The sequence below is a fragment of the Dendrobates tinctorius genome, unplaced genomic scaffold (assembly GCF_039654945.1).
Source record: "Dendrobates tinctorius isolate UK_male_01 unplaced genomic scaffold, ASM3965494v1 ptg000027l, whole genome shotgun sequence".
In the NCBI taxonomy this organism is placed as follows: domain Eukaryota; kingdom Metazoa; phylum Chordata; class Amphibia; order Anura; family Dendrobatidae; genus Dendrobates; species Dendrobates tinctorius.
In genome coordinates, this window is record NW_027361695.1 from 6,782,541 (window position 1) to 6,809,055 (window position 26,515).

General features: G+C 48.0%; 1 protein-coding gene across 1 annotated transcript in view; it reads left to right on the top strand.

The window, feature by feature from the left end:
• The window catches only part of TMF1 (TATA element modulatory factor 1), a 31,016-nt gene that overhangs the window by 2,211 nt on the left and 2,290 nt on the right, over positions 1-26,515 (top strand). The window contains exons 2-16 of the mRNA XM_073569737.1: positions 5,091-6,268; positions 8,167-8,270; positions 9,031-9,157; positions 9,496-9,601; positions 9,907-10,049; positions 10,426-10,592; positions 10,824-10,980; positions 11,493-11,585; positions 13,532-13,688; positions 14,025-14,217; positions 15,215-15,284; positions 15,364-15,456; positions 21,934-22,053; positions 22,273-22,425; positions 23,637-23,762. Of these exons, the coding sequence (XP_073425838.1) occupies positions 5,091-6,268; positions 8,167-8,270; positions 9,031-9,157; positions 9,496-9,601; positions 9,907-10,049; positions 10,426-10,592; positions 10,824-10,980; positions 11,493-11,585; positions 13,532-13,688; positions 14,025-14,217; positions 15,215-15,284; positions 15,364-15,456; positions 21,934-22,053; positions 22,273-22,425; positions 23,637-23,762 (2,987 nt within the window). The remainder of the gene's footprint in view (positions 1-5,090; positions 6,269-8,166; positions 8,271-9,030; positions 9,158-9,495; positions 9,602-9,906; positions 10,050-10,425; positions 10,593-10,823; positions 10,981-11,492; positions 11,586-13,531; positions 13,689-14,024; positions 14,218-15,214; positions 15,285-15,363; positions 15,457-21,933; positions 22,054-22,272; positions 22,426-23,636; positions 23,763-26,515) is intronic.

A 26,515-nucleotide genomic window follows, 5' to 3' on the forward strand; every position in this document is an offset into this window, starting at 1 on the left:
ATATGTGGGCAGGAGGTGAGGGGGGTCGTCTTGTGATAGTTGATATGTGGGCAGGAGGTGAGGGGGGTCGTCTTGTGATAGTTGATATGTGGGCAGGAGGTGAGGGGGGTCGTCTTGTGATAGTTGATATGTGGGCAGGAGGTGAGGGGGGTCGTCTTGTGATAGTTGATATGTGGGCAGGAGGTGAGGGGGGTCGTCTTGTGATAGTTGATATGTGGGCAGGAGGTGAGGGGGGTCGTCTTGTGATAGTTGATATGTGGGCAGGAGGTGAGGGGGGTCGTCTTGTGATAGTTGATATGTGGGCAGGAGGTGAGGGGGGTCGTCTTGTGATAGTTGATATGTGGGCAGGAGGTGAGGGGGGTCGTCTTGTGATAGTTGATATGTGGGCAGGAGGTGAGGGGGGTCGTCTTGTGATAGTTGATATGTGGGCAGGAGGTGAGGGGGGTCGTCTTGTGATAGTTGATATGTGGGCAGGAGGTGAGGGGGGTCGTCTTGTGATAGTTGATATGTGGGCAGGAGGTGAGGGGGGTCGTCTTGTGATAGTTGATATGTGGGCAGGAGGTGAGGGGGGTCGTCTTGTGATAGTTGATATGTGGGCAGGAGGTGAGGGGGGTCGTCTTGTGATAGTTGATATGTGGGCAGGAGGTGAGGGGGGTCGTCTTGTGATAGTTGATATGTGGGCAGGAGGTGAGGGGGGTCGTCTTGTGATAGTTGATATGTGGGCAGGAGGTGAGGGTCTTCTTGTGATAGTTGATATGTGGGCAGGAGGTAAGGGGCTGTGTTGTATTTTTGTACTTTTTAAATGCTTTTATTTTTTTTTTTTTCTGTGTCAGTGAAATTCTATATTTTCTATGTGTCCTCGGCCTTTCTTATACATCTGTTTCTTGCTTGATGAATTGAGTATTTGCAAATTTCTGTGTACGGTTGAGTGGTTTCTTTACGGTTTTGTGGTGCGAGATTTGTACATGTTGTTTTACACTACAGAGCTGCATTACTTACCTCTTCATTTTTCGAGATCAGTGGGGATTCCCGAGCTCGGACCCCTAGTGTTTGAGATAAGAGATGAGTGAATATTTCAATATTTGGTTCGGATTATGATCACCGTTTTTGCAATATTTGCCTAACCATAGGGGAACACAATAGATAAAAAAAAAAAAAAGTGCTTGTCATGTATGGTCCAGCCATCATTATAATAAATAGGGGTCTTCAAATAAGCTGCATGATCCGTTCATCAGCCAGGATCTAAGTACCAATTGCTATGGGTGCATGGAGGTTGTGACGTCATCCTTTATCCTATCCATAAGGGTCTAACTTCGTAACTTGGTGCAACCTTTAAAGCTGAGAAATTCCCGTGTGATGTGTTAGTATGTGTGTGGCCACTGTGCACTGTGGTTGTTGCTACTGTGGCTAAACTGTTCATAAAAAGATAGTTTTTAGGGGTTGTGAAGTCCAAGGCAATCAGTTGACCACACCCCGAGGAACAGCTGAGCAATTCCCCTGTGGCAGATAAATGGCCATCAGCTTAATATAAGGATGTCTTGCCTCCACCAGTACATGGCTTCCTTTCTCCCCAAATAGGGCCCCATTAGGACACCTGGATAGGGGTTGTCTTCAAGAGACCGGTTGTGAGGAGTTAGTCTGGACGCACTCTAGTGTATAGGTGCAGCACTGGAGAAGTTTTGATATGAGAAGGATGATTGTTGCCACATTGACCAAGCAGAGATCATTCCCACTGGATCCCAACCTGCAGGGGCCACAGCAATCTTAAACTTTACTTTTTCTCGCCCCTTATAGTTCTTGTGTGCATTGTGCATGTATTAATATACTTTGTGATCACCGTCACCTCTCCAGTCCTCTACTCCTGCGTCACATGACACCCACCCCCCATGAGCTCAGTCAGATCACACAGTCTTATGCGTGGACTGGACATGTCAATTCTTTCTGCGGATTCCGCTGCGGTTTGCCATCTCCTCCATTGTGGAGATGAAAAACCGCAGGCCAATCCGCAGATAAACCGCAGGTCTTCTGACCTGCGGATTTTATAAAATCTGAGCGGCCAAATCCGCAGAGCAATCTGCAGCGTGTGCATGTACCCTAAGACTGGTCTGATTCTTGTTTCTCGGCAGATCTTCCCCCATGCCTGGCACATCAACATTAATAACGTCTTTTGCATTTCGCTTTGATACGCTCGGCCATTTTTCAATGTTTCATCATTAGTCAGTACCTGACAACATTTTTAAAGTATGTCGGCTCCGAGTATTTTGGTCGACTCCTGTCACCCCGTTTGAGGGCTAAGTTTTATTTGTAGCTGGCATAATCATTGGATGTACCCTTTAATGGTAGTTAAAGGGACGTTACCATTTTCCACCTCTCAAGGATGTGCTATCATTTAATGGTCTCTGAGACCCCTCCTGATACTGAGAATAAAGGGGCTGCAGCACCATTCAAGTGACTGGGTTGTGCATTTCTGTGCAGGGTTACATCAGTGCTATGTTATGGGATCCCATAAATTGGACCCTCACCAGTCATAAACCGATGATGTATCCCAGCACTTTTTCAGGTGGAAACATCCCTTAAATGTCATTTAAATGAGAATTCCCATTGTACAGGGTTATTCTCATATTGTCTTCAGGAGCGCATCGTTCCCTTGTTTTCTTGCTTCCTAGTTGCTGAGGGGCACAGCCCACTTGATCGTTGGCATATCTAAATCTGTGGCATGGCTGAGCTGCTGGCCAAATTGTGCTCTCTTGGTTGCTTTTAGCCATTCGGCCAGCTTCACAGCAGCGCTTTCAAGATCGGTAGCAAAGGAGCTTGTCGGCGCTGCACGTCTTGCCTGAGTCCTGCAGTGGTGGCCAGTAATTTAAGCAACGAGCGATAAACTACAGAGTTGAAAAATGTCTATTCTCGAGAGCAGAGGATTTTTAATAAGAAATAAGCTGCAAAATTCCTTTTTTATAATTTAACCCCTTTATGATAAAGAGAAAACTCCGTTTGAAGGGATGCGATGACCCCTGTTTGTTAATTCTCAGCTGCCTCATTCTCCATATAGGTGAGTGGAGAGGGGGCTCTGGGCTGTTTCCTATAGACTGTTATGGGGAGAGACGAGACCCCGGACCCGCTTCTTCTCCTTCATCTGAGAGAATGGCATTGTTGCCAAAAAGTTCGATTTTGGTTTTATCTGACCAGAGCACCTTCTTCCACATGTTTGGTATGTCTCTCAGGTGGCTTGTTGCAAACTTTAAACAACACTTTTTATGGAAATCTTTGAGAAATGGCTTTCTTCTTGCCACTCTTCCATAAAGGCCAGATTTGTGCAGTGTACGACTGATTTTTGTCCTATGGACAGACTGTCCCACCTCAGCTGTAGATCTCTGCAGTTCACCCAGAGTGATTATAGGCTTCTTGACTGCATCTCTGATCAGTCTTCTCCTTGTGTGAGATGAAATTTAGAGGGACGGCCGGGTCTTGCTAGATTTGCAGTGGTATGATACTCCTTCCATTTCAATATGATCGCTTGCACAGTGCTCCTTGGGATGATTTAAAGTTTTGGAAATCATTTTGTATCCAAATCCGGCTTTACACTTCTCCACAACAGTATCACGGACCTGCCTGTTGTGTTCCTTGGTCTTCATGATGCTCTCTGTGCTTCAAACAGAACCCTGAGACTATGACAGAGCAGGTGCATTTATACGGAGACTTGATTACACACAGGTAGATTATATTTATCATCATTAATCATTTAGGACAACATTGGATCATTCAGAGATCCACAATGAACTTCCGGAGTGAGTTTGCTGCACTGAAAGTAAAGGGGCCGAATAATATTGCACGCCCCACTTTTCAGTTTTTGACTTTCCACAAAAATTTAAAATAACCAATACATTTCGTCCAACTTCACAATTGTGTCCCACTTGTTGTTGATTCTTCACCAAAAATTTACATTTGGAATCTTCATGTTTGAAGCATGATATGTGGGGAAAAGGTAGAAAAGTTCCAGGGGGCCGAATACTTTCGCAAGGCACTGTACATAGCGGCACCATAAATGTCTGTCGGATTAATCTTTTCCATTCTTAGCTTGCATTTTATCTTCTCAATGACTTTTCTGATCCCCGTAGGATCAGTTGTCCTGCTTCTATCTTTGTGTCAGGGTGGCTCGTTCTTACCTGTTAAAGAGAAACCATAGGGATTTTTGCTTTTCCTTTCCCGTCATTGTCTTGTTTTCGCATGATTCCCTTTTGCCTATTTATTTCATCATTTCATATTCTCTATTTTGCTGTCGTGAAGAAATGATATCATCTTGCTGTGACAGGAGATAGGAAAGTCATGTAAAAATAAATATACGAAGCAAAGAAAACTTTGATGCAAACCTTGAATGGGTGCCGTTGATTTAGAAGACTTTAGATATGATAGGATTTTATTGGGGTGGGTGGGGAGAGTCCAGTCTGGGTGCCGAGACCACCATGTGAAAAGTTGTTAGTGTGGGGTCCCGTCTGGGTGCTGAGACCACCATAATTGTTAAAACGAAGCAGCAGAAGCTTTTTCAGAGAGCAGCGCAGGCGGCTGTCCTAACTCCGCACAACACTTCTGCCGCTTACTTTTAGCAATCGTGGGGATCTCGGCTTGAAGTCGTCCCTACCGATCCAAAGTTCACATGTACTCACTAAAGAGTAGCTATCATTATCAAAATCTTTTTACATATTATATGGCTTGCAAAGTGTTGCTTGTCAGTGGGGGGCCACATCCTGATACCCGCATCGATCTCTCAAAACACCATCCGCAGCTCCTGTAAGTCTGTAGGTCCATACACCGCTATGTGAATATGCTCCTACAGGAACGGTGATGGGGGGCCTCAGAAACCAGACCCGTACTGAGCAGCAGCCCATATAATATATAAAACATTTCTGCATATACGTAAAGTTCAGCAGTTTTTACCTTTTGTGTCCCCCCAATCTTATTTCCTAGCAGTGATCTCACTATTCATGTGTTACTCTATAATGTCTGACATTGATGCGGAATATGTTGGCGCTATAGAAATAAAATGATTATTTATGTTCACATCGGATCTCACATTTTCCTTTTTTTATTTTTAGGCAGCGGTTCTTCCATCAAAGGGAGCTGGGAAAATTCCAATTGGGGAGGACAATCGGAAGAGGATCAAACCCAGGTCATACTGTCACCCACCGCCATCACCAAGCCCGTCAGAAGAACTGTGGTGGACGAGTCTGAAAATTTCTTCAGTGCCTTTCTCTCGGAGACTAAACATGTGACTGCTGGTCCTGTGGTATCCAAGCCTCCTACCAAATCGCAAAGACCCAAAGAAGAAGTAAAGCAAAATGCACCTGAGCCTTTAATACATGCGAGGAACGACTGCCAGGATGGGCAACGAGAGAAGGAGCAGGAGGAACGTCTGGATTTGGAAAATACAGAGGAGTTGCCTTTGGATGAATCGGAAGAACCAACCGAGGAGAAATGTGACCTTGAAAAGACCATTCAGGAATCTAGTGACTGTCCCGAGGCTCCGGAAGGGGATCTAGAACCGAAGACAGAAGATGACGCCATTGATTCCTCTCCAACGGATCCACCAGAAAGTAAGGACAATGCGCTCGACCTCAAGGACCAAAAATTAGAAGATCGCCAGAGTAATACGCCGTCCCCTCCCATCAGCACTTTTTCTTCCGGCACCTCCACGACTAGTGACATCGAAGTGCTGGACCATGAGAGCGTAATAAGCGAGAGCTCCGTCAGCTCCAGACAGGAAGTGACGGACTCCAAGGGAAACCTCAGCCTGATGCAGAACTCCTTCCAGCTCTTGTCGCCCTCTGCAGAATTCAGCCGCTTGGATGAGTTCCCAAAGCTGACCGAAAGCTGCTCTTCTTCTGATGCCTTTGAAAGGATAGACTCATTTAGCGTACAGTCCCTGGACAGTCGCAGCGTTAGTGAAATCAATTCTGATGACGAGCTGCCAGGCAGGGGGTGCACCCTGGTCGCCATAGCGGTTAGCACCTCCAGCCCGAATATGGACATTACCAGCTCCACGGAGAGCAAAACTGATGAAGAAGTAAATGAGACGACGCTGCTTGTGCACTCCAGCGAGGATATAGAGATGGAGGAGAGTGGAAGGAGCGCAACCCCAGTAAACTCAGAGGAGCCGGATCTCCTGATTGCTTCTCCGCAGGAGCCAGAATCAGCCAGCCAAGGAGTGTCAGGGAAGGAGCATGAGGCTGACACTGAGCCAAAGGTCGAATATACAATGGAAGATATGCAAAAGGTAATAAAAGCCAGGAACACATCCTGGTTGCTTTGTTCTACAGTTCCAGGTCATTTGCAGACACAGTAGATTGGTTTTATCTCTGTGCTCTGAAATGGCTACTAACAGGGAACAATCTCTATTGCATTCTTCCACAGACTAGGGGGGACTGACTGTAGTGTCCTTGATTGGATTGTTTTATGGGGAGATCACAATAATCAATGACTCCCATAATCTCTGTTTTATCTTACTTTTTATTTATTGTAGTTCTAGTGTTTAATTAGACATTGAAGGGACATTTCCTTTAAGGCCGGTTTCACATTTGCGCATTATAGCGCAGCAACGGCCTGCGCACGGCTGCCGCTAAGCCCCGCCCCTCCCGGCTCCCTGCCTGCCCCATCCGGTCATCGCCGCCTGCTAGCACACATGGACGCTTGCGATCTGCGCACCCTATCTTTAGCATAGGGTGCGCTGGCCGTGCGCTAGCAGGATTTTGCCGTGCGCTGCGCACTTTTGAAGGTGCGCCGTGCACGCCGAAATGCAACATGCTGCGTTCGGCGCACACGGGTGCACCTTCAAAAGTGCGCAGCGCACGGCAAAATCCTGCTAGCGCATGGCCAGCGCACGATCTGCGCACCCTATGCTAAAGATAGGGTGCGCAGATCGCAAGCGTCCATGTGCGCTAGTAGGCGGCGATGACCGGATGAGGCGGGCAGGGAGCCGGCAGGGGGCGGGGCTTAGCCGCGGCCATGCGCAGGCCGTCGCTGCGCTATAAAGCGCAAATGTGAAACCGGCCTAAGGCACCACTCCAGCTTTTTTTTTTTTTATTTCACCGTTGGAGTGGTGCTGAAAATCCAAGTCCCCTGCCCCCCTGTCTGATACTCACAATCCGGCGTTTCAATCTGTTCTCGCCACCACTCTGGTCCGTCTCCTGCAGTTTGTGACCTGCCGGCTACTCCAGTGTTTCATGGAGCGCTCGGAGGTCACTAATCAATATAAGTCTGTGAGACCCTTCTCCTGCCTGGCTCTTACAGACTTGCAGTGAGCGCTTGTGATGTAGCTTCTGACTTCTGGCCAAGATGGCGCCGCTGGACAGGAGCAGTGCCGAAAAACGGGGAAGAATCCGGAGGGTGTGTTTCTGAACGGGGGCTTACATTTAAATGTCCACTCCAGCAGTGAAAAAAAATTAACATGCTGGAGTGCTGCTTTCAATTTTTTTCTCAGATGAATGAGCGCTACCTGATTTCCATATCGGTCTTTTAGTTAGTTTTTTTTTTTTTTTTTTTTTTTTTTTTAAGAAAAATGGTTTGTTTTTGTGAGATTACACTATTATTACAGCGATAGGGGAATCACTTTACAGTTCTCTTTCTGACCTAAAGTCAGGATGGTGCATCGGTTAGAGCACCGCACCACCCTCCCGGACTGCCATGCTTTTGGTATACAGTAGTAATCTATTGTAGGTTTCTTTATTTTGCAGTGCTCTGTGTGTATGAAAGCGAGATAAGTTGCAGTGCATCAGTCTACTATCATGTAAGAAGCCCTCATTATAAAGTTTATGAGCCCTTTGATCACGGCAGTTCACAGCAGAAAGCTGAACTGTAACCAAGCTTTTCCACCTGCTCCAATGATGACAGTACTAAGCTGTAATCCAGCTTTCTCAGTGCTGTTACTGCCCTGAAACAATCAGTGGGTTACAGCCCATGATGATACATTTTAAGACTGCTGTTGGGAATGAGAAAGCTGCATTATAGTTTGATGTGTTTTGTGACTGTTGCTGATAATAGGAAAGCTGGGTTACAGGAGATTTGGACTGGTAGCTGCTTTTTTATTTTTTTTTATTTTCGAGGGATTCATCATAAGCATTGTAACTTTTATAACGATTTAACCCAAAGTTTGTTTGCGTCTCTCCCTTTGTGCAGATGGTGAATGAGCTCAATAGTCGGTTGGAGAAGAGAGAAACGCAGCTGCTGTCCGTCAGCAAAGAAAAGGCACTGTTAGAAGAGACTCTGGACAACCTCAAAGAGTAAGCACGTGTGGATGCGGATGATGAGAGTATTCACTTGGCTATATGGACTGACGCCTCACCTCCACTGATTGACTTCTGCCCCTTTTCAGCACCGCTGCTGTTCGTGCGGACAGTGTCCAGTGTAATGGGGGATTAATCTCCTTTGCCCTTTGTAGCCAATCAGAGCTCAGCTTTTATTTTTTAAACTACCCTGGAAAAGTAATAGATGCCCTATGATTGGTTGCTTTGGATAGCAAGGTAAATTAATCTGTACATATAAAGCTGAGTATGTGTCAAGCCACGCCCACTCCAAATAGCCCCACCTACCGGCAGCTGGAGAGCGGGGTTGCAGAGGGAAAGTGTGTGACGCAGGTGAAGAGGGAGCTGCGGAGGGAGAGAGCGGGGCTGCGGAGGGAGAGAGCGACATGGATGGAGAGCAGGGCAGCGGAGGGAGAGAGCGGGACGGCGCATGGAGAGAGTGGCTGCAGAGGGAGAGAGCGGGACGGCGTGTGGAAAGCGGGGCTGCGGATGGAGAGACCGTGATGACGGTGGAGAGCGGGGCTGTTAAGGGAGAGAGCGGGACCCACAGTTAGTTACTATGCCCGGGCAACGCCGGGCTCTTCAGCTAGTTACTGGAATATTTATCAAAACTAAGTGCAGTGGAGAAGTCGCTCATCGCAACCTGTCAGATTGCATGGCTTTTTTTTTTTTTTTTTTACATGATGAACCTGCATGGGGAATTTGTTTAAAAAGGCAATATATTTCCTATCATTTGCAGTGAACTTGTTAGGGTTAAAGAAGAAAGTAGCAGCGTGTCGTTGCTGAAGGATGAGTTCACACATCGGATAGCAGAAGCCGAAAGGAGGGCACAACTGGCGTGTAAAGAGAGGGACACCACCAAAAAGGTAGGAAAAAAAAATCTTTGACATCCCATGTTGCCTTCTCGCTTTTGGTGAGACGACCCCTTTTATGATGATTAAAGGGCAGCTAATAATGCAGGATGGAAGATATTCATCTTTTTACCAAAGGACACCCACATGTACTACTGTCAACTAAAGCCACACTGGGAAAATGTGTGGGGGGCATCCTGACTCTTCCCTCCCAAAAAGGAAGATGAGACTTCACGTGTGTGGGGGAGACGGGGAGAGATGGCTGTTGGCTGTACGTTATTTGGGCACATGGCTATCGGGTCATTAGTCACAGAGCTAAAGACATACTTTATTATAATACATTTTATTCTCAGGAGGTCAAAGCCATAAAGGAGGAGTTGGCGACCAGACTGAAGTCCAGCGAAACAGCCGAGATAATGCGGGAAAAGGACGAGCAAATTACAGGGTTGATGGAGGAAGGTGAGAGCATTGAGGGAATTTTTGCTCCTCTTATCTGGGGTAATGGGGTCTACCATGCACCATATGCCACTTGCTCAAGGGCCAGGTCATATTTTACAAATCTTCTTACTTGGAAGATTCCCATCTGTCAGGGGCTGTGGCACCAACGCTTTTATAATGTCTTCTGCTAATCCTTCTCTTTCATCACACATCATTTCTTCTCCCTTTTTGCTGTTTGGAGCATAAGATGCTGTGGGGGTTTTCACTGATCCATCCCTGTCTGACTTTCCCACATTAATGACTTCTCATATTTTGGCCACCACCAGGAGAAAAACTTTCCAAACAACAACTTCACAACTCCAATATTATCAAGAAGCTGCGGTCCAAGGAAAAGGAGCACGAGAACACCATCGGTAAGCAGACGAAGAAGATCCGGGAGCTGGAGGAAGAACTTCAGCTTTTAAAACAGGTGGGTTGTAAATGGCGCTTAAGTCACAACCTAAGACCACGGACAGGAAAGGGAACATTATGTATTAGGCCGGGATGATGGCCCTTGTCAGGGCTGGGATATACTAGGCAGTAAGTGAACAGTCAGCCCTAGAAGTTCATGTATTGGAAGGACGGGTCTCCCTACCTGAATACGACAGCATATTATAGAGTAGCTTTGGTGGGTGGGTGGGGGTCTTCCACTGGGATTTCCAAAGTATTCCCAGATAAGAGGATGACATTTTGTAATTTAAGTTAAACCTTTCAGAGCCTGTTTTACCAAGCGTACATAACGCAGGCTCCAACTGTGAACCTTCTTTTAAATAATCCAAATTGTGTCTTTTGCTATATTCTTGCAGACTTTGGATGGCAAAGAGGAGGTGGAGAAACAGCATCGCGAGAACATCAGGAAGCTGAACAGCGTGGTGGAAAGACAAGAGAAGGATGTGGGAAGATTACAGACAGAACTGGATGAAATCCAAGAGAAGAACCGCAGTCTGCAGGCGGCTCTGGATAGCTCATATCGGTGAGGAGAAAGGATGCTTTACTATGTCATATATACATTTTTTTTTTTTTCCTCTACAGAGGGAGTTTGGAGGTCCAACCTGTCAGCACATATGCCCCCTTATATCCAAATTATTACTTACTGTGGGTTATAGTTGATCCATAGTCATGCTTAGCTTGCAGTTTTATTTGCTCCTTTCTGTAAGGCTTCGTTCAGGACCATGATGACGTATGTCGTCTTTATTTGTCTCAGGGAGCTCGCTGAATTGCACAAAGCAAATGCCTCAAAGGCCAGCGAAGCGCAGGAGGTGGCGCTAAGCTGTGAAATCAGAGTGAAGGAAGAGATGTGTTTAGCACTGGAAAAGGCAAAGGAAGAGTCACAAAAGCAGCAGGAAGCCTTGGCCATTCAGGTAAACTCCGAAATACGTAAGCCATCATTGGATGTGAATCAAGTATCCACCATGTATATCAGTATAGCATGACTTCTGTGGTCTGCAGGGACACAAACACAGCAGAATCTGAGTCCCCTGCCTGTTAAGGTGGGCATGACAAGACCCAATGCAGAAAAGATGGGGGTTGGATGAAACCTTCCTTTAAGGAGTTGTCCACAACTACATTAACCCCTTCTCAATCTGAATGAAAAAAAAAAAAGAAAACACTTGTACAGTACTCCCTTCCTGTGCCGGCGCCTTTCCAGCTTTCAGATTGAGACAGGGTTGTCCATGTAGTGGCTTGCCCCTGTAAAAAGAATATTATACCTATTATACCATGAGATATTGCATCCCAGCTGTTTGCTATGTGATGATATTACAACTATAATTGCCTTTTCAAGAACACGTATGTTGTGAGCAGGTAAAAAACTGCACAGAATTTTATCCGCTCTTTGAGCAATGATTTTTTTATACTAATTCCTCTTTTTCAGGTGGCTGATTTGAGGCTGGCACTGCAAAGAGCAGAGCAACAGGCTGCAAGGAAAGAGGATTATTTGCGGCAAGAAATAGCAGAGCTGCAGCAGGTAATGTGCGAGGCTTAATTGAAGAGACCTCTGCAATCTGTTCAGCATGCACATTGTTGTCAGGGCATGCTGAGTGTTAGTTCCACAACAGCTAGATTTGTACAGATCAAAAAAAGAGCAGGTAGGTGGTGCCCAAACAGGAAATAGTAGTATTGTAGTGATTGGGCTAAAAATTAACTTTTAATAGAACTATTAAAATAAATTACATTTATCACGCAAACCTCAAATGTACTCCTGGTATGACCCACAGAGGAGTATTCTAGTTGTACAAACACAGAAAACCTACAAATATAGTGGAGTCTGTGGAGCAATGTCGCAGCAATTGTATCATCCAAAGGAGGACCAAGCCTCTAAAAAGTGGATCAGAAAAACGGCATATGAGCTCTGTGTGTACTAACCTTCACATGTGCAGTTTATCTCCAAAACTGCTTACCGGGATCAAAAGCAATTATGCTACACTGATCAACCGTACAGCACAACCAACATCAAGCAGATCAATCAAAGTTGCACATGAAACGATATGCCCTCATTATATAATCTACCACGTGTATTATAGTAATGGCGCGGCAAAAGTGCTAGAGATGCAACATGGAGCGATGGTGGTCACATATAGTGGTGGTATCTGTTATGACCACCCACCAACATCACCGCACACCATCAATAGCAAGGACGGACAAAAAAAGGAACGGTGTCACCAGACGTAATGTGGAGGGGAGATATATATATATATATATATATATATATATATATATATATATATATCTCTTAGGTTTCCGTCTCCTTTTAAAGATGTCACAGGTGGACACCTTCACCCGAGCCCCCGACACATTTCGCAGGTGCTTAACAGGGGAATGCTTTGGATATTTTTTCCCTTTGCATAATAGTACGCTGATGTCAGGCTCCCTCCCTTTCATGTGGGCTCTGGCGGTGAGCCCCACATCTTTCTCTGCACATGGCAGCTGTTTTGAACAGCTGCCAGTGGAATCATGAGCCACCCGCAGCTATTAACTCTTTAAATGCCGCTGTCAAACGCTGACAGCGGCATTTAACATCCGCTTCCGGCAATCATGCCGGAATTCCGCCCACCAGTGACCCACGTCACGTGATCGCAGGCCACCGGTGGGTTGGCATGACAATCGGAGGTTTCCTGGAGACCACTATGGTTGTCACTGCCGGATTGCTGTGAGCGCAAAAAGTCATGGCTCTGGGAAGAAGGGGAGCGAAAAACGAAAATGCAAAAATGCCTCTAGGGGTTAATTCATACTGCAGCCAAGTGCCAGATCCATGTCCTCTTACCTCTCCAGCTGTAGATCTAAATATGCGCGCCTTGGCTCCGGTGCGCAACATACTTCCACTCCGCGGCTAGCACTTCCGGCCGTTGGACCGCAAAGCGAGAGCGGATATCCGGTATGCGTAGTGCAGCAACCGCGGTGGAATGCAAGCTAATACCATAGCGTTCGCGGCGACTGGTGCTCACGATGTGGTGACGCAGACTGCAAGAAAAGAGGATATTTCTGGCAAGAAATAGCAGAGCTGCAGCAGGTAACGTGTGAGGCCCAATAGAGGCGACCTCTGCAATCTCTCCAGCATGCACATGGTTGTGAAGGCATGCTGAGAGTGTTAGTTCCATAATGACAAGGAATGTACAGCTCACCAGGCGATAGTCGGCAGATATTGTCTGTAAATGGAATCTGCTGTCATTGTAAATGAGCAGTTACAAGATGAAGTAGATCTCTAATCCCTTGGCAGCTCCATATAATGTCGTATGGACGGCGTCGAGTTATAGGATCTGCATTGTGTTCAGATAAACTTACCCGAACTGTTGGCTTGAGTTCGGGATCTTACGCCTGTGGTCAGACCAAGTCTCTCTGCTGTAATATGAGCACACAGATGCACCCATAATACTCATAGGCCTTTGCTTGATTGCACGGATTGTTGTATTTCAGAGACTCCAAGAAGGGGAATCTCGGAACCAAGAGCTGAGTCAGAGCGTCACTTCCGCTACACGACCATTGCTGCGCCAAATTGAGAACCTCCAAGCAACGTTAGCGGCTCAGACCACATCCTGGGAGAAGCTGGAGAAGAATCTGTCCGATCGCCTCAGTAAGAAAAGTTTACTCATGACCATGAGCCTCAGATATAATTAACCTGAGAAAGTATTTTGACCATTTATTCCAAAATGGTTTTAGATACTCTGCACTCGCCACCATAGACCGTCCCAGATACGATGTAAGGTTTTAGACTTTTTAAATCTACGAATTTCTTGTATTTCCAGCATTTTTTTTTTTCAGCTTTTTAGTCTAGTTTAGCTGTATCCACACGGCACAAACTTCACTCTGCTCCCCCTTGTAGACAACACCAGTGTAACTTGTACAGGATTGTATACGTTAACGGTTGTTTTATGCCTTCATGATTGTTTCTGCCCTCTTCGTCTTACAGCTGAATCACAAACTTGGTCGGCGTCCGCCATAGAAAAAGAGAGAGCAGCAACCGAGGAGCTTCTGTCTGCGAAAACTCAAATCTCAGCCATCGAGTCGCAAAATAGCCTCCTCCGCCAAGAGAAGAGCCGCTTTCAAGCTCAACTAGAGGTGGAGAAGTCCAGGTTGTCAAACATGGAGGAAGAATACAGCAGGTACTGCTTATGTTGGAGCAGTTGTGGGGGGGATACACAAACTTGCCCCATATCTTTAAAGTATCTCTCCACTTTTTGGAATTGCTTAGCAAAAATGTAGGCATTTTTCATGAGCTTCTCAATGTTTCATTATAAGAACTACTAGCCAAAAAAAAAAGCACCAAGTCTGGCTGTGCCCAAACCCGTCCTTCACACAGCAGAAATGGCAGGAAATGCGCAGCCAAAGACTGGCCGCAGCCATGACCTGCCTCGATCTGTGATGGACAGACGATGTATTTCCAATGTGTCAAGGATGGGACCAAGAATTAAACATGGGACTGTGTGGGCTCCAGGTGATCAGGGAACATGGGCACTGGCTCTTTTATTATTTTGTGACACCCCTCGAAACTGAGGAACTTGAAACACAGTCGCCCACTTTTACTAAGACCTGCGTATCTAACATTGGTCAGGAGCCCCCTATATTCAGTAGGTGAAAATCATCTCATCCAGCTAATTCGTCTTGATTTTGGGGGACTGGCTGACCATCTCATGCGCATTGGGGGGGATGTCGAGGGAGAGGAGGGTCAGGCACTTTGAATTATAACACTCGATCCTTTTGTTTTCAGAGTTATCTGGTAGTGACTTTCTCTGCTCCCCCCTGTTCAGAACATATGAACAGAGAGCTGTATGGGAAAGTCGGGTCTGCCAAACTAATTTCTGGCCAGCAACTATCTTGTGTTTACCTCCAGTGCAAATAAAGAACATAGTTGAGGGTAATAAGGACCAATTTTCTGTAAAATCTGCTAATAAATTTGGCATGTTTACAACAGTAAAAACACTTTTTTATAAGCTTCTGCTTATTAGTGGTGCAGTTCATTTATCCGACCACGAGTTGGTGCTGACACGTTATATAACGGCGCATCCTTCATCCCTACAGATACAGGAATCCTCCATTTATTACCTCTTCTGTCTTCCGTTCTCATGAATTTTTCTTGCATATTTCTTTTTTATTCAACAGAAATCAGGTGGAACTGGAGAATCTGAAGTTGGAATACAAGAAAGCTGGAGAAGAAGCTCGGAGAGAAAAGGTGAATTTGTGTTTCCTCTTCCTCCAGCTCGTCTCTTGCACGCTGGGCTCTGTTCTCACGTCGCTGTTGTTGTTTGCAGGCTTTGCTGAGCAGTCAACTAGAGATGGAGAAGATGAGAGTGGAACAGGAGAAAAAGAAGGTCATGCTGGCCCAGGAGGCTGCCAAAGAAAGGGTAACGCTTATCTCCGCTGTGATTGCTCTCTCGCATTGGTGCTGGGAAAGAAACGCAATAAGTAATCGATAAAAACAGAGGACACTGTGCTTAACCCTTTGGCAATATCTGGAAAACATATAGGGTTAATAAGAAGTTTGCATTTACTGATGCTGGGGGGTTGCGCCCACTCCATGCAGCATAGGTGACAGCTTTTTTTATACACCCAGCACCCAAGTGTTTGTTCACACACCCATTATTTTTTTTTTTCTTTCCTCCAAGTGGGTCTAGTCCACCACAAATGCGCTGGTAAAACGCTAAAGGAAAAAATAAAAACACACTGGTGTTCCCTGAAGCGTCTTCCTCTACACAAGCTCGGTTTGCTTGCACAGACCCTTACTGCTGCAAATTAGATCATAGCTGTATAATGTCTTACATGCCGCTGTCCATTGTGGTTATGATCATCACACCATCCCCATAAACCTAGATGCCCCCTATGTACAGCTTTAATACTACAGTATTGCACCATATTATATAGGCTATAAAGCGATCACAAGTTTGAGTACCTTAAGGGGTACTAAAAATTAAAAAATATATATTTAAAATCTTAAAAAAAGCAAAAAAACAGCTAAAAGGCAATCATATATATTTCTCTCGGAAAATTATTACTATTAAGCATGTTTTGTTATACACATGTTTATTTTCTTGCTGTGTATTGGAACAACACAAAAAAAGTGAGAAAAAAAGACAAATTGGACAAAATTTCTCACAAAAAAACCCAAAATGGGCTGGACAAAACCTCTTTGAACCTCCACCATATTTGACTGTAGGTACTGTATTCTTTGTAGGCTTCATTCAGTTTTCGGTAAACAGTAGAATGATGTGCTTTACCTAAAAGCTCTATCTTGACCTCCTCTGGTCACAAGACGCTTTTCCAGAAGGACTTTGGCTTACTCATGTACGTTTTGGCAAACTACAGTCTAGCTTTTTTATGTCTGTGTTTTGTCAGTGGCTCCTCCTGGGTCTCTTGCCGTAGTATATGTGTGTATGCATGTATAAACCACCATATTGCACATTTTCATTTATGTATTATATTGAAAATGTCAGAATCGCTGTTCTTTGATCACTTACTCTCTCCCATAAAGGAATAAAAAGAAATAATGTTGTGTGGACCCCATACTACCGAGAAAGTACAGTAAAGTTATCCTGATAGAAACAAGCCTTCATATAACGCTATCAGTTTTTTTTAAGTAGTAAAGCAAATTGTCAATGTATAAATGTTAGTGTCCTCATAAAGGTACTGACCCGTAGAAACTAAGATACCTGGTAATCCACATAAGAATAAAACACACCAAACCATGGCAGAATTGCAATTTTTTTTCTTCTTTCATTCAAAAGTTCAACTTGTTGCACAAATACCGAGCCCTCATATAGCAGTGTAGATAATAAAGTATAATTATGGTTCTTGGAAGAAGGGGAGGAAAAAACTAAATTACTCTGTCGCCTCATTGGGGGACACAGAACCATGGGTGTTATGCTGCTGTCCACTAGGAGGCGACACTATGCATAATCTGAAAAAGATTAACTATGGCTCCTCCTCTGCAGTATACACCCCTGGACGGCATCAGCCTTCTCCAGTTTTTGCTTAGTGTCGCAAGGAGGCACACTTAAAAAAATTTTTTTTTTTCACTCCGTTTTTTTCCCGGATGACAGATGAAGAAAAGCGGGTCTCCTGTGAGACTCCCGGCATGGCTCCTTCCTCTGTCCCCTATTATGGGGTGCCCGGTTGAAGTAGAGATGGCTGTTCCCCATGTCGCTCCTTCCCCAGTCCTGCGGGTGCTGGCTCGAAGTTGAGATCCCCCTCCTTCCCCAATTCCATTTGGTCTTGGGTTGAGGTCGAGGCAAGGAAGAAGCCCCCTGATGGTGACAGCTGTACCCTCCCTAATCCCCCTCTGGGGGTATTAGGTTGAGACGCCTCAGGTAGGGCCTGTACTTCGGTAATCTGCAGCTCACTGTATCCAGGGACCCCAGCCCAGCTGCGGACTCCTGTCGGGGCCGGGGGGAGTGCGGGCAGGCATGGCACATACAGAGACAGGGCTCCCTGCGCCCCTGTCTCTGCGGCAGCACCAGCTCCATAGCGCCTCAGGGGGACCCATCACAGGGCCCCGCTTCCGATTGTGGCCCCACCGCTAGCCTACCTTCCAATCCGGGGGGGTCCGGTTAAGAATCCGACCCCCTCCCGGACTACCGCGCCGGCCTGGAACAATTTCTGGGCATCGATATCTAATTTAGGCCGCGGTTTGGCCTAGCTTAGGTCGCCACCTCCTCTCCTCCCCCGGCCCGCCCCCCGGATGACAAATATGATACTCTATAGTGTCATAGAAGGGGCGGATTGAGGCAGAAAGGGCACGTTTTTACACATCTCTGCGCGCTCTTTCTCAGCTCTCCACCCCCTTCTCCTTCCTCATCCTCTCGGCGGCCATTTCTGACGCAGGCATCAGCAGAGCACCACGCCAGCCAGTCTCCGGGGGGGTACAGGACTGTGGATCTTAGGCGCTGGACCTAGGGGCACACTGGTGGGGTAAGCTTTTTTGCTTGGCTGTGAATCCGGATTCCCTGTAAGGCTCTCCCATAAGTTTCCCCTGCATATCCACCCCGGTAGGGCTCTCCCATAGCCTGCCCTTCCGTGCTCTGCGCACTATGCTGGGCTCAAGGTACAAGAGAACCAGGCAGGACTGCTTTTATGCATTCTGCACAGCCTGCAAAACCACTCTCCCCAGTGGCAGCACGTACCCCCACTGTCAGGACTGTATCCAGAATACTGCGTCAGAACCCCAAGAGACTCCTACCAATGCTTCAGCGGATGCTACCACGCCGGAATGGGCTACCCAGATGTCGCAGTCTATGACGCAGTCCATAGATAACCTAACCTCCACATTACTCCAGGCTCTGCAGGGTCATGTCTCGGCTATGAGCGTTACCCAGCAAAGAGACAGCTCCACTCAGGGACAGGCCATTTCTGGCTCTCCCAGACGTAAGCAGACCCACACGTTGCGTTCCTCTGCGTCATCCCAGAGCACACGGTCATCCCCCTCTAGGGAGAGACGCCGTAGTTCCAGGTCACCTAGACCGTCCCCTACCAGACACAGACAACGCACATCTCCACAGCGACCCCCGACTACAGGAGACCTCCGCCCCAGCTCACCCACCAGGGAACGCCTCTGCGATACGCAGGATTCGGAAGGCATCTGTGACTCCGGTTCAGACAACGAAACGGAGAGGTCTCTGGTCCCTTGTCCCCCTAGCAATACAGCGCTAGTTGAGGACATAATCTCTTCCATCCATCGGGTGCTGGACATTTCCGATCCAACCCCGGAAGCCCCAGAACATAAGATTTGCTTTGAAGGTGTTCTGAAACCACCTAAGGTCTTCTCTAACCAGCCGGAATTTCAGGCGATCCTTACCAAGCAGTTTTCGCAGCCTGAGAAGAAATTCACCAATCGCAAATATTTAGAGGCTAGGTACCCCTTCCCACAAAAGGACACCAAACAGTGGACAGACCCACCCGAAGTGGACCCCCCAGTCTCTAGGCTCGCAGCACAGACCGTCCTCTCACTGCCAGATAGCTCAATCCTCAGGGACGCAGCAGACTGGCAGGTAGAACGCATGGCTCGTTCAGTTTTTGAAGCGGCAGGGGCCTCCCTGGCCCCCACGTTCGCTTCAGTTTGGGCGGCCAAGGCCGTTCTGGCTTGGGCCAAAAAATTGCAAGCTGGCCTCCAAGCGTCAAATCCTGAGCTGTCGGACCAAGCGGTTCAAATAGCAGTGGTAGCAGATTACATGCTTCGTGCAGCCCTGGATTCCGCAAGAGGTGTAGCGGGGATAGCAGCAAACGCCATAACAATTCGGCGTATCCTCTGGCTGCGGGAATGGAAAGCGGATGCGGCCTCGAAGAAGTCCCTCACGCATCTCCCGTACCTCAGTGGGCGGCTTTTCGGTGAAAAGTTGGACACAATGATATCCAACGCCACTGGGGGTAAGAATACCTCTCTCCCTCAAATAAAACCTAAGCGCACATTTAAACGGCGTAACCAAACACGATTCCGATCCTTTCGGAATTCTTCAGGCTGGTCCATCTCGCGCACAGCACATAATCGTAACCGCTCTCCACGCAGGGACTACCCACGGGCGGCGCAGAGGCTGGACAGGATCTGGCAGTCGAAAGCAGGCCAGGCGAAGCCCAAAGGAGGAAAACCTCAGAATTTTGCCTCATCATGACTCACGAACTCCGGAAGACACCACACCAGTAGGCGGACGACATATGCTCTTTCAGCAAGTCTGGCTGCCTATTACAGAAGACAGGTGGGTCAGGGAAATAGTGTCTTCCGGATACAAGATACAGTTCACTTCCAGTCCACCGAACCGGTTATTCCTCTCTGTTCCACCAAAACCGCTAGACAAGGCTCGTGCCTTCCACCAAGCAGTCTCTTCTCTCCTTCAAGCAGGAGTCGTAGTACCGGTTCCCGCGACCGAACACTTCCGAGGGTTCTACTCCATTCTATTCGTAGTCCCCAAGAAAGGAGGCAGTGTTCGGCCCATACTAGACCTAAAACAACTCAACAAATATGTACGGGTTCGTCATTTTCGCATGGAGTCCCTTCGGTCCATCATTGCGTCCATGGAGCAGGGAGAATATCTCGCCTCCATAGACATACAAGACGCATACCTGCATATACCAATTGCTTCCACCCATCAAAGATTTCTCAGGTTCGCGATCAACCAGGACCACTACCAGTTCGTGGCTCTCCCGTTCGGACTCGCCACGGCTCCCAGAACGTTTACCAAGATTATGGCAGCCACCATGGACGTTCTACACTCCAGAGGCATTGTAGTCGTTCCATACCTGGACGACCTTCTCATCAAGGCCTCCACCTTCAAGGACTGCAAGGTCAGTGTCTCAATCACAATCGACACTGAGTCGCCTGGGCTGGTTAGTCAACCTACAAAAGTCAGCGACTACCCCGAGTCAGTCCCTGACCTTCCTGGGGATGCTATTTGACACCTCCAGGGGGCTGGTGCTCCTTCCCAGGGACAAGGCACTGGCTCTCCATCTGGGAGTTCGCATACTCCTCTGCAATCCCCCCCAATCTCTCCGGTTTGCCATGAGAGTCGTCGGCAGGATGGCAGCAGTAATGGAGGCGGTACCATTTGCCCAGTTTCACCTCAGGCCTCTTCAACTAGCCATCCTCAGGTCCTGGGACAGGAATCCTTTCTCCCTCGACAGGGAGTTCCGGCTAACATCGTCAACCAGGAGGTCCTTACACTGGTGGCTCAAGCCAACTTCGCTTGCAAGGGGAAAATCCTTTCTCTCAGGACAATGGAAGGTCCTGACCACCGATGCAAGCCTGACAGGTTTCGGTGCGGTGCACCTACATCACAGGGAAATTTCACTGCCGTCCCTTTGCTCGGTTCCGGTTCATAGAGTGGAAAAGGCTCTGCATACGCTTGACCTTGTCAGGGCATTGCGTATATACGTGTCTAGGACTGCACCCTTCCGGAAGTCTGATTCCCTTTTCCTTCTTCCGGAAGGCGTTCGCAAGGATCTGCCGGCTTCCAAAGCTACCATTGCCAGGTGGATCAAGTCCACCATACAAGAGGCTTACCGCCTTAACAACTCTTCTCTTCCGGCCGGTATCACGGCACACTCTACGCGGGCAGTAGGGGCCTCCTGGGCCATTCGGCACCAGGCTTCGGCACAACAAGTGTGTAAGGCTGCCACTTGGACTAACCTACACATGTTTACGAAACACTACAGTGTTCATACCCAGTCCTCAGCAGATGCGAGCCTGGGTAGATGGGTTCTGCAGGCGGCAGTGCCCCAAGTTTAGGGACCTGCTAGCACAATATTTGTCCATTGCTTCCCACCCAGGGACTGCTTTGGGACGTCCCATGGTTCTGTGTCCCCCAATGAGGCGACAGAGTAAAGGAGATTTTTGTGTACTCACCGTAAAATCTTTCTCTTAGCCTCTATTTGGGGGACACAGCTCCCACCCTGTTGCCCTTACGGGCCGTTGTTACGGTTCAGTTCTCATATTGTTCTTTGAGCTCGTACAGAGTGGCCTTCTTACAGGCATGGTTATGTTTCTGTTATGTTCCTCCTAATGCTTTTGCACAAAACTGGAGAATGCTGACGCCGTCCAGGGGTGTATACTGCAGAGGAGGAGCCATAGTTATTCTTTTTCAGATTATGCATAGTGTCGCCTCCTAGTGGACAGCAGCATAACACCCATGGTTCTGTGTCCCCCAATTAGAGGCTAAGAGAAAGAGATTTTACGGTGAGTACACAAAAATCTCCTTTTGTTAAAAGAAAAAAAAAATTCCTGTTGGGAAGGGGTTACTGCTGCTGCATTTGACATTGGACAGATAGGACAGCGTGACGTCACGTCATCAGATCTCATGTGCACGTTTTTCCAACGAAGTGACTTTTACTTATTTCCCAAGGAGCGTAAATCGTATGGGTTTCCCACCCCTGAGACTGGTGCCACCACCCCGACATTGTCACGCTCCAGCTCCATCAGCGGGGCCGATTTGACAGGTTTACAGACTTCTCTCCTATCACAGGTAATGACATCTCTTGTATTCCTTGTCCTGTCCTACAGTTCCTATGTGCCGTTCTTTTTACTACATTGCATTCTGGCCCTGTACAGGGGGCACTGTGACTATAGGGGTGAAAGGTGACGTTGTAGGATCGTACATTTCTGGAGCTGGGACCACCCATGACTTGTCTGAGCTGTTTTATGCTTCTGATGATTTTCCATCTTCTGTCTTCTCTGCACACAGGAGGATTCCCACGATCCACTCTGCGGCCCTATGACCATGTCACTCAGCAGCAACAACCTCTACGACGCTGTGAGGATGGCCGCCGGCTCCAGCGTCATCGAAAGTCTACAGTCTCAGCTAAAATTGAGAGAAGGGGAGATGGCACAGTTGCAGGTAATTTGATGGCTCGGTGTGTGATACGCACACTGTCAGGATTCCCCGTTTTGCTCGTGCAACTATATGTAAGCAATTTGCATACATACAGTCACGTGCCAACTAGACGTGCTTGTCCTATATCAATAGAGGTGCATTGCGAAAAACTGAATGCATCTAGTCCATGCAGAGCGAATACTTGCTGTCACCTGATCGCATTGACAATACCAGGGAGTCCTGACTGCGTGCGCACTGTAAACCGTGACTGCAGACACTTGTAACCCCTTTAAGCTACTTTCTGTAACACATGGCGTCCTCATCATTGGGTATCTCTTGCATTTTTAACCCTTGGATGTGCTGTAGCATTAAGCAGAGATGTGTGCCGGCAGCAGCGGTGTCGGCTGTCTCCTGTGTACAGGATAGACGTGTCTATAGAGAAGCTCCTATTAGATTCTGTAGGTGGCACCCATTCTGTGTACTGAAGCCTGCACCGAGCCTCCTTTATATGAGGGGTGGAATTATTTTATCATAATTTACTAAAAGGAAATGTGATACAAAGACATGATTTATAACATTTGTTTATTTTTTAATTTTTTTTTAGATTTATAGAAATCCCTGAAATTTTGCAATTTTTCCTATGGAACTAATGTACTCGCATGCTCTTTTCTGTACAGATGACTTATAAGCAGTCTCTTTATGATCTCATTATTATCATAAAATGAAAAACAACATCTCTGAATACAGTAGATAAGACTGGACCCACCATTCACAATAGGTGATGTCACAGCTCACCTCCTCCTGTACAATGACTGATAACACCTCTATATACAGTACGTAACACAGGACCCACCATTCACAATAGGTGATGTCACAGCTCACCTCCTCCTGTACAATGACTGATAACACCTCTATATACAGTACGTAACACAGGATCCACCATTCACAATAGGTGATGTCACAGCTCACGTCCCCACTCCCTGCCTAATAATCTCTATACAAGTCACAGATCATGCCCACAACCACTTTCCCATAGAAGTGAGCCAGCTTCAGTATATTGGTTACTATTGAGCCGTGTGGCTGCCATAAAGCAGAGCACACATTGCAGCTCCTGCAGGATGGCCGCCCCCATAATCTTGTACAGAAGAAAAGTGGAGGAAAAAACCTCTAACATCAGAAAGTGAAGTAGAGTTTATATTTTCCCTTCATTTACAAATCATTTTTTTTTCTTTCAGCTTGAAATTGTAAGTTTGGAAAAAACTCGCTCCATTCTCGCCGAAGAAGTCGTCAGGTTAAATAATGTCAATGACGATCTAGAGGAGAAGGTGAAGGAGATCCCCAAACTGCGCATTCAGATGAGGGCAAGTATTGGTCTGTGCGGTCACAAGGGCATTTCCTGTACTTCACCATGAACCAATGTAGGATAAAGGTGCTCCAGACTGTAGATGTGAACTGTCCACAGGGAGGGTCATTAATATTAGATCGGTGGGGGTCTGACACCCGACACATACACCATTCAGCTGTGTGCAGCTCCCGCTGCGGCCGAATGTGAACTGTGTGCAGAATGGAATGGCACAGCTCCGTACACAGTGTAGCTGCCGCTCTCGGTACTGCAGCACAGCTCTGTACACCGTGTAGCTGCCGCTCTCGGTACTGCAGCACAGCTCTGTACACCGTGTAGCTGCCGCTCTCGGTACTGCAGCACAGCTCTGTACACAGTGTAGCTGACGCTCTCAGTGCTGCAGCACAGCTCCGTACACAGTGTAGCTGCCGCTCTCAGTACTGCAGCACAGCTCCGTACACAGTGTAGCTGCCGCTCTCGGTACTGCATCTTAGCTCCGTACTCCGTGTAGTGGCCGCTCTCTGTACTGCAGCAAAGCTCTGTACACCATGTAGGGGCCACTCTCGCTATTGCAGCACAGCTCTGTACACAGTGTAGCTGCCGCTCTCAGTACTGCAGCACAGCTCTGTACACAGTGTAGCTGCCGCTCTCGGTACTGCAGCACAGCTCTGTACACCATGTAGCTGCCGCTCTCGGTACTGCAGCACAGCTCTGTACACCGTATAGCTGCCGCTCTCGGTACTGCAGCACAGCTCTGTACACAGTGTAGCTGCCGCTCTCAGTACTGCAGCACAGCTCCATACACCGTGTAGTGGCCACTCTCGGTACTGCAGCACAGCTCTGTACACCATGTAGCTGCCGCTCTCGGTACTGCAGCACAGCTCTGTACACCGTATAGCTGCCGCTCTCGGTACTGCAGCACAGCTCTGTACACAGTGTAGCTGCCGCTCTCAGTACTGCAGCACAGCTCCATACACCGTGTAGTGGCCACTCTCGGTACTGCAGCACAGCTCTGTACACCGTGTAGCTGCCGCTCTCAGTACTGCAGCACAGCTCCATACACCGTGTAGTGGCCACTCTCGGTACTGCAGCACAGCTCTGTACACCGTGTAGCTGCCACTCTCGGTACTGCAGCACAGCTCTGTACACAGTGTAGCTGCCGCTCTCAGTGCTGCAGCACAGCTCCATACACAGTGTAGCTGCCACTCTCAGTACTGCAGCACAGCTCCGTACACAGTGTAGCTGCCGCTCTCGGTACTGCAGCTTAGCTCCGTACTCCGTGTAGTGGCCGCTCTCTGTACTGCAGCACAGCTCTGTACACCATGTAGGGGCCACTCTCGCTACTGCAGCACAGCTCTGTACACAGTGTAGCTGCCGCTCTCGGTACTGCAGCACAGCTCTGTACACAGTGTAGCTGCCGCTCTCGGTACTGCAGCACAGCTCTGTACACCGTGTAGCTGCCGCTCTCGGTACTGCAGCACAGCTCTGTACACCATGTATTGGCCGCTCTCGGTACTGCAGCACAGCTCCGTACATAGTGTAGCTGACGCTCTCGGTACTGTAGTACAGCTCTGTACACCATGTATTGGCCGCTCTCGGTACTGCAGCACAGCTCCGTACATAGTGTAGCTGCCGCTCTCGGTACTGCAGATCAGCTCTGTACACCATGTCGTGGCCGCTCTCGGTGCTGTAGTACAGCTCCGTACACCATGTATTGGCCGCTCTCGGTACTGTAGCACAGCTCCGTACATAGTGTAGCTACCGCTCTCGGTACTGCAGCACAGCTCCGTACACCATGTATTGGCCGCTCTCGGTACTGCAGCACAGCTCCGTACACCATGTATTGGTCGCTCTCGGTACTGCAGCACAGCTCTGTACATAGTGTAGCTGCCGCTCTCGGTACTGCAGCACAGCTCTGTACACCATGTAGTGGCCGCTCTCGGTACTGCAGCACAGCTCCGTACATAGTGTAGCTGCCGCTCTCGGTACTGCAGCACAGCTCTGTACACCATGTAGTGGCCGCTCTCGGTACTCTAGTACAGCTCCGTACACCATGTATTGGTCGCTCTCAGTACTGTAGCACAGCTCCGTACATAGTGTAGCTGCCGCTCTCGGTACTGCAGCACAGCTCTGTACACCATGTAGTGGCCGCTCTCGGTACTGCAGCACAGCTCCGTACACCATGTATTGGCTGCTCTCGGTACTGTAGTACAGCTCCGTACATAGTGTAGTGGCCGCTCTCGGTACTGCAGCACAGCTCCGTACATAGTGTAGTGGCCGCTCTCGGTACTGTAGCACATCTCCGTACACCATGTATTGGCCACTCTCGGTACTGCAGCACAGCTCTGTACACAGTGTAGTGGCCGCTCTCGGTACTGCAGCACAGCTGCGTACACCGTGTAGTTGCCGCTCTGTACTGCAGCACAGCTCCGTACACCGTGTAGTGGCCACTCTCGGTACTGCAGCACATCTCTGTACACCATGTATTGGCCGCTCTCGGTACTGTAGCACAGCTCCGTACACCGTGTAGTGGCTGCTCTCGGTACTGTAGTACAGCTCCGTACATAGTGTAGTGGCCACTCTCGGTACTGCAGCACAGCTCCGTACATAGTGTAGTGGCCACTCTCGGTACTGCAGCACAGCTCTGTACACCATGTAGTGGCCTGTCTGGGTACTGCAGCACAGCTCCGTACATGGTGTAGTGGCCACTCTCGGTACTGCAGCACAGCGCTGTACACAATGTAGCTGCCGCTCTTGGTACTCTAGCACAGC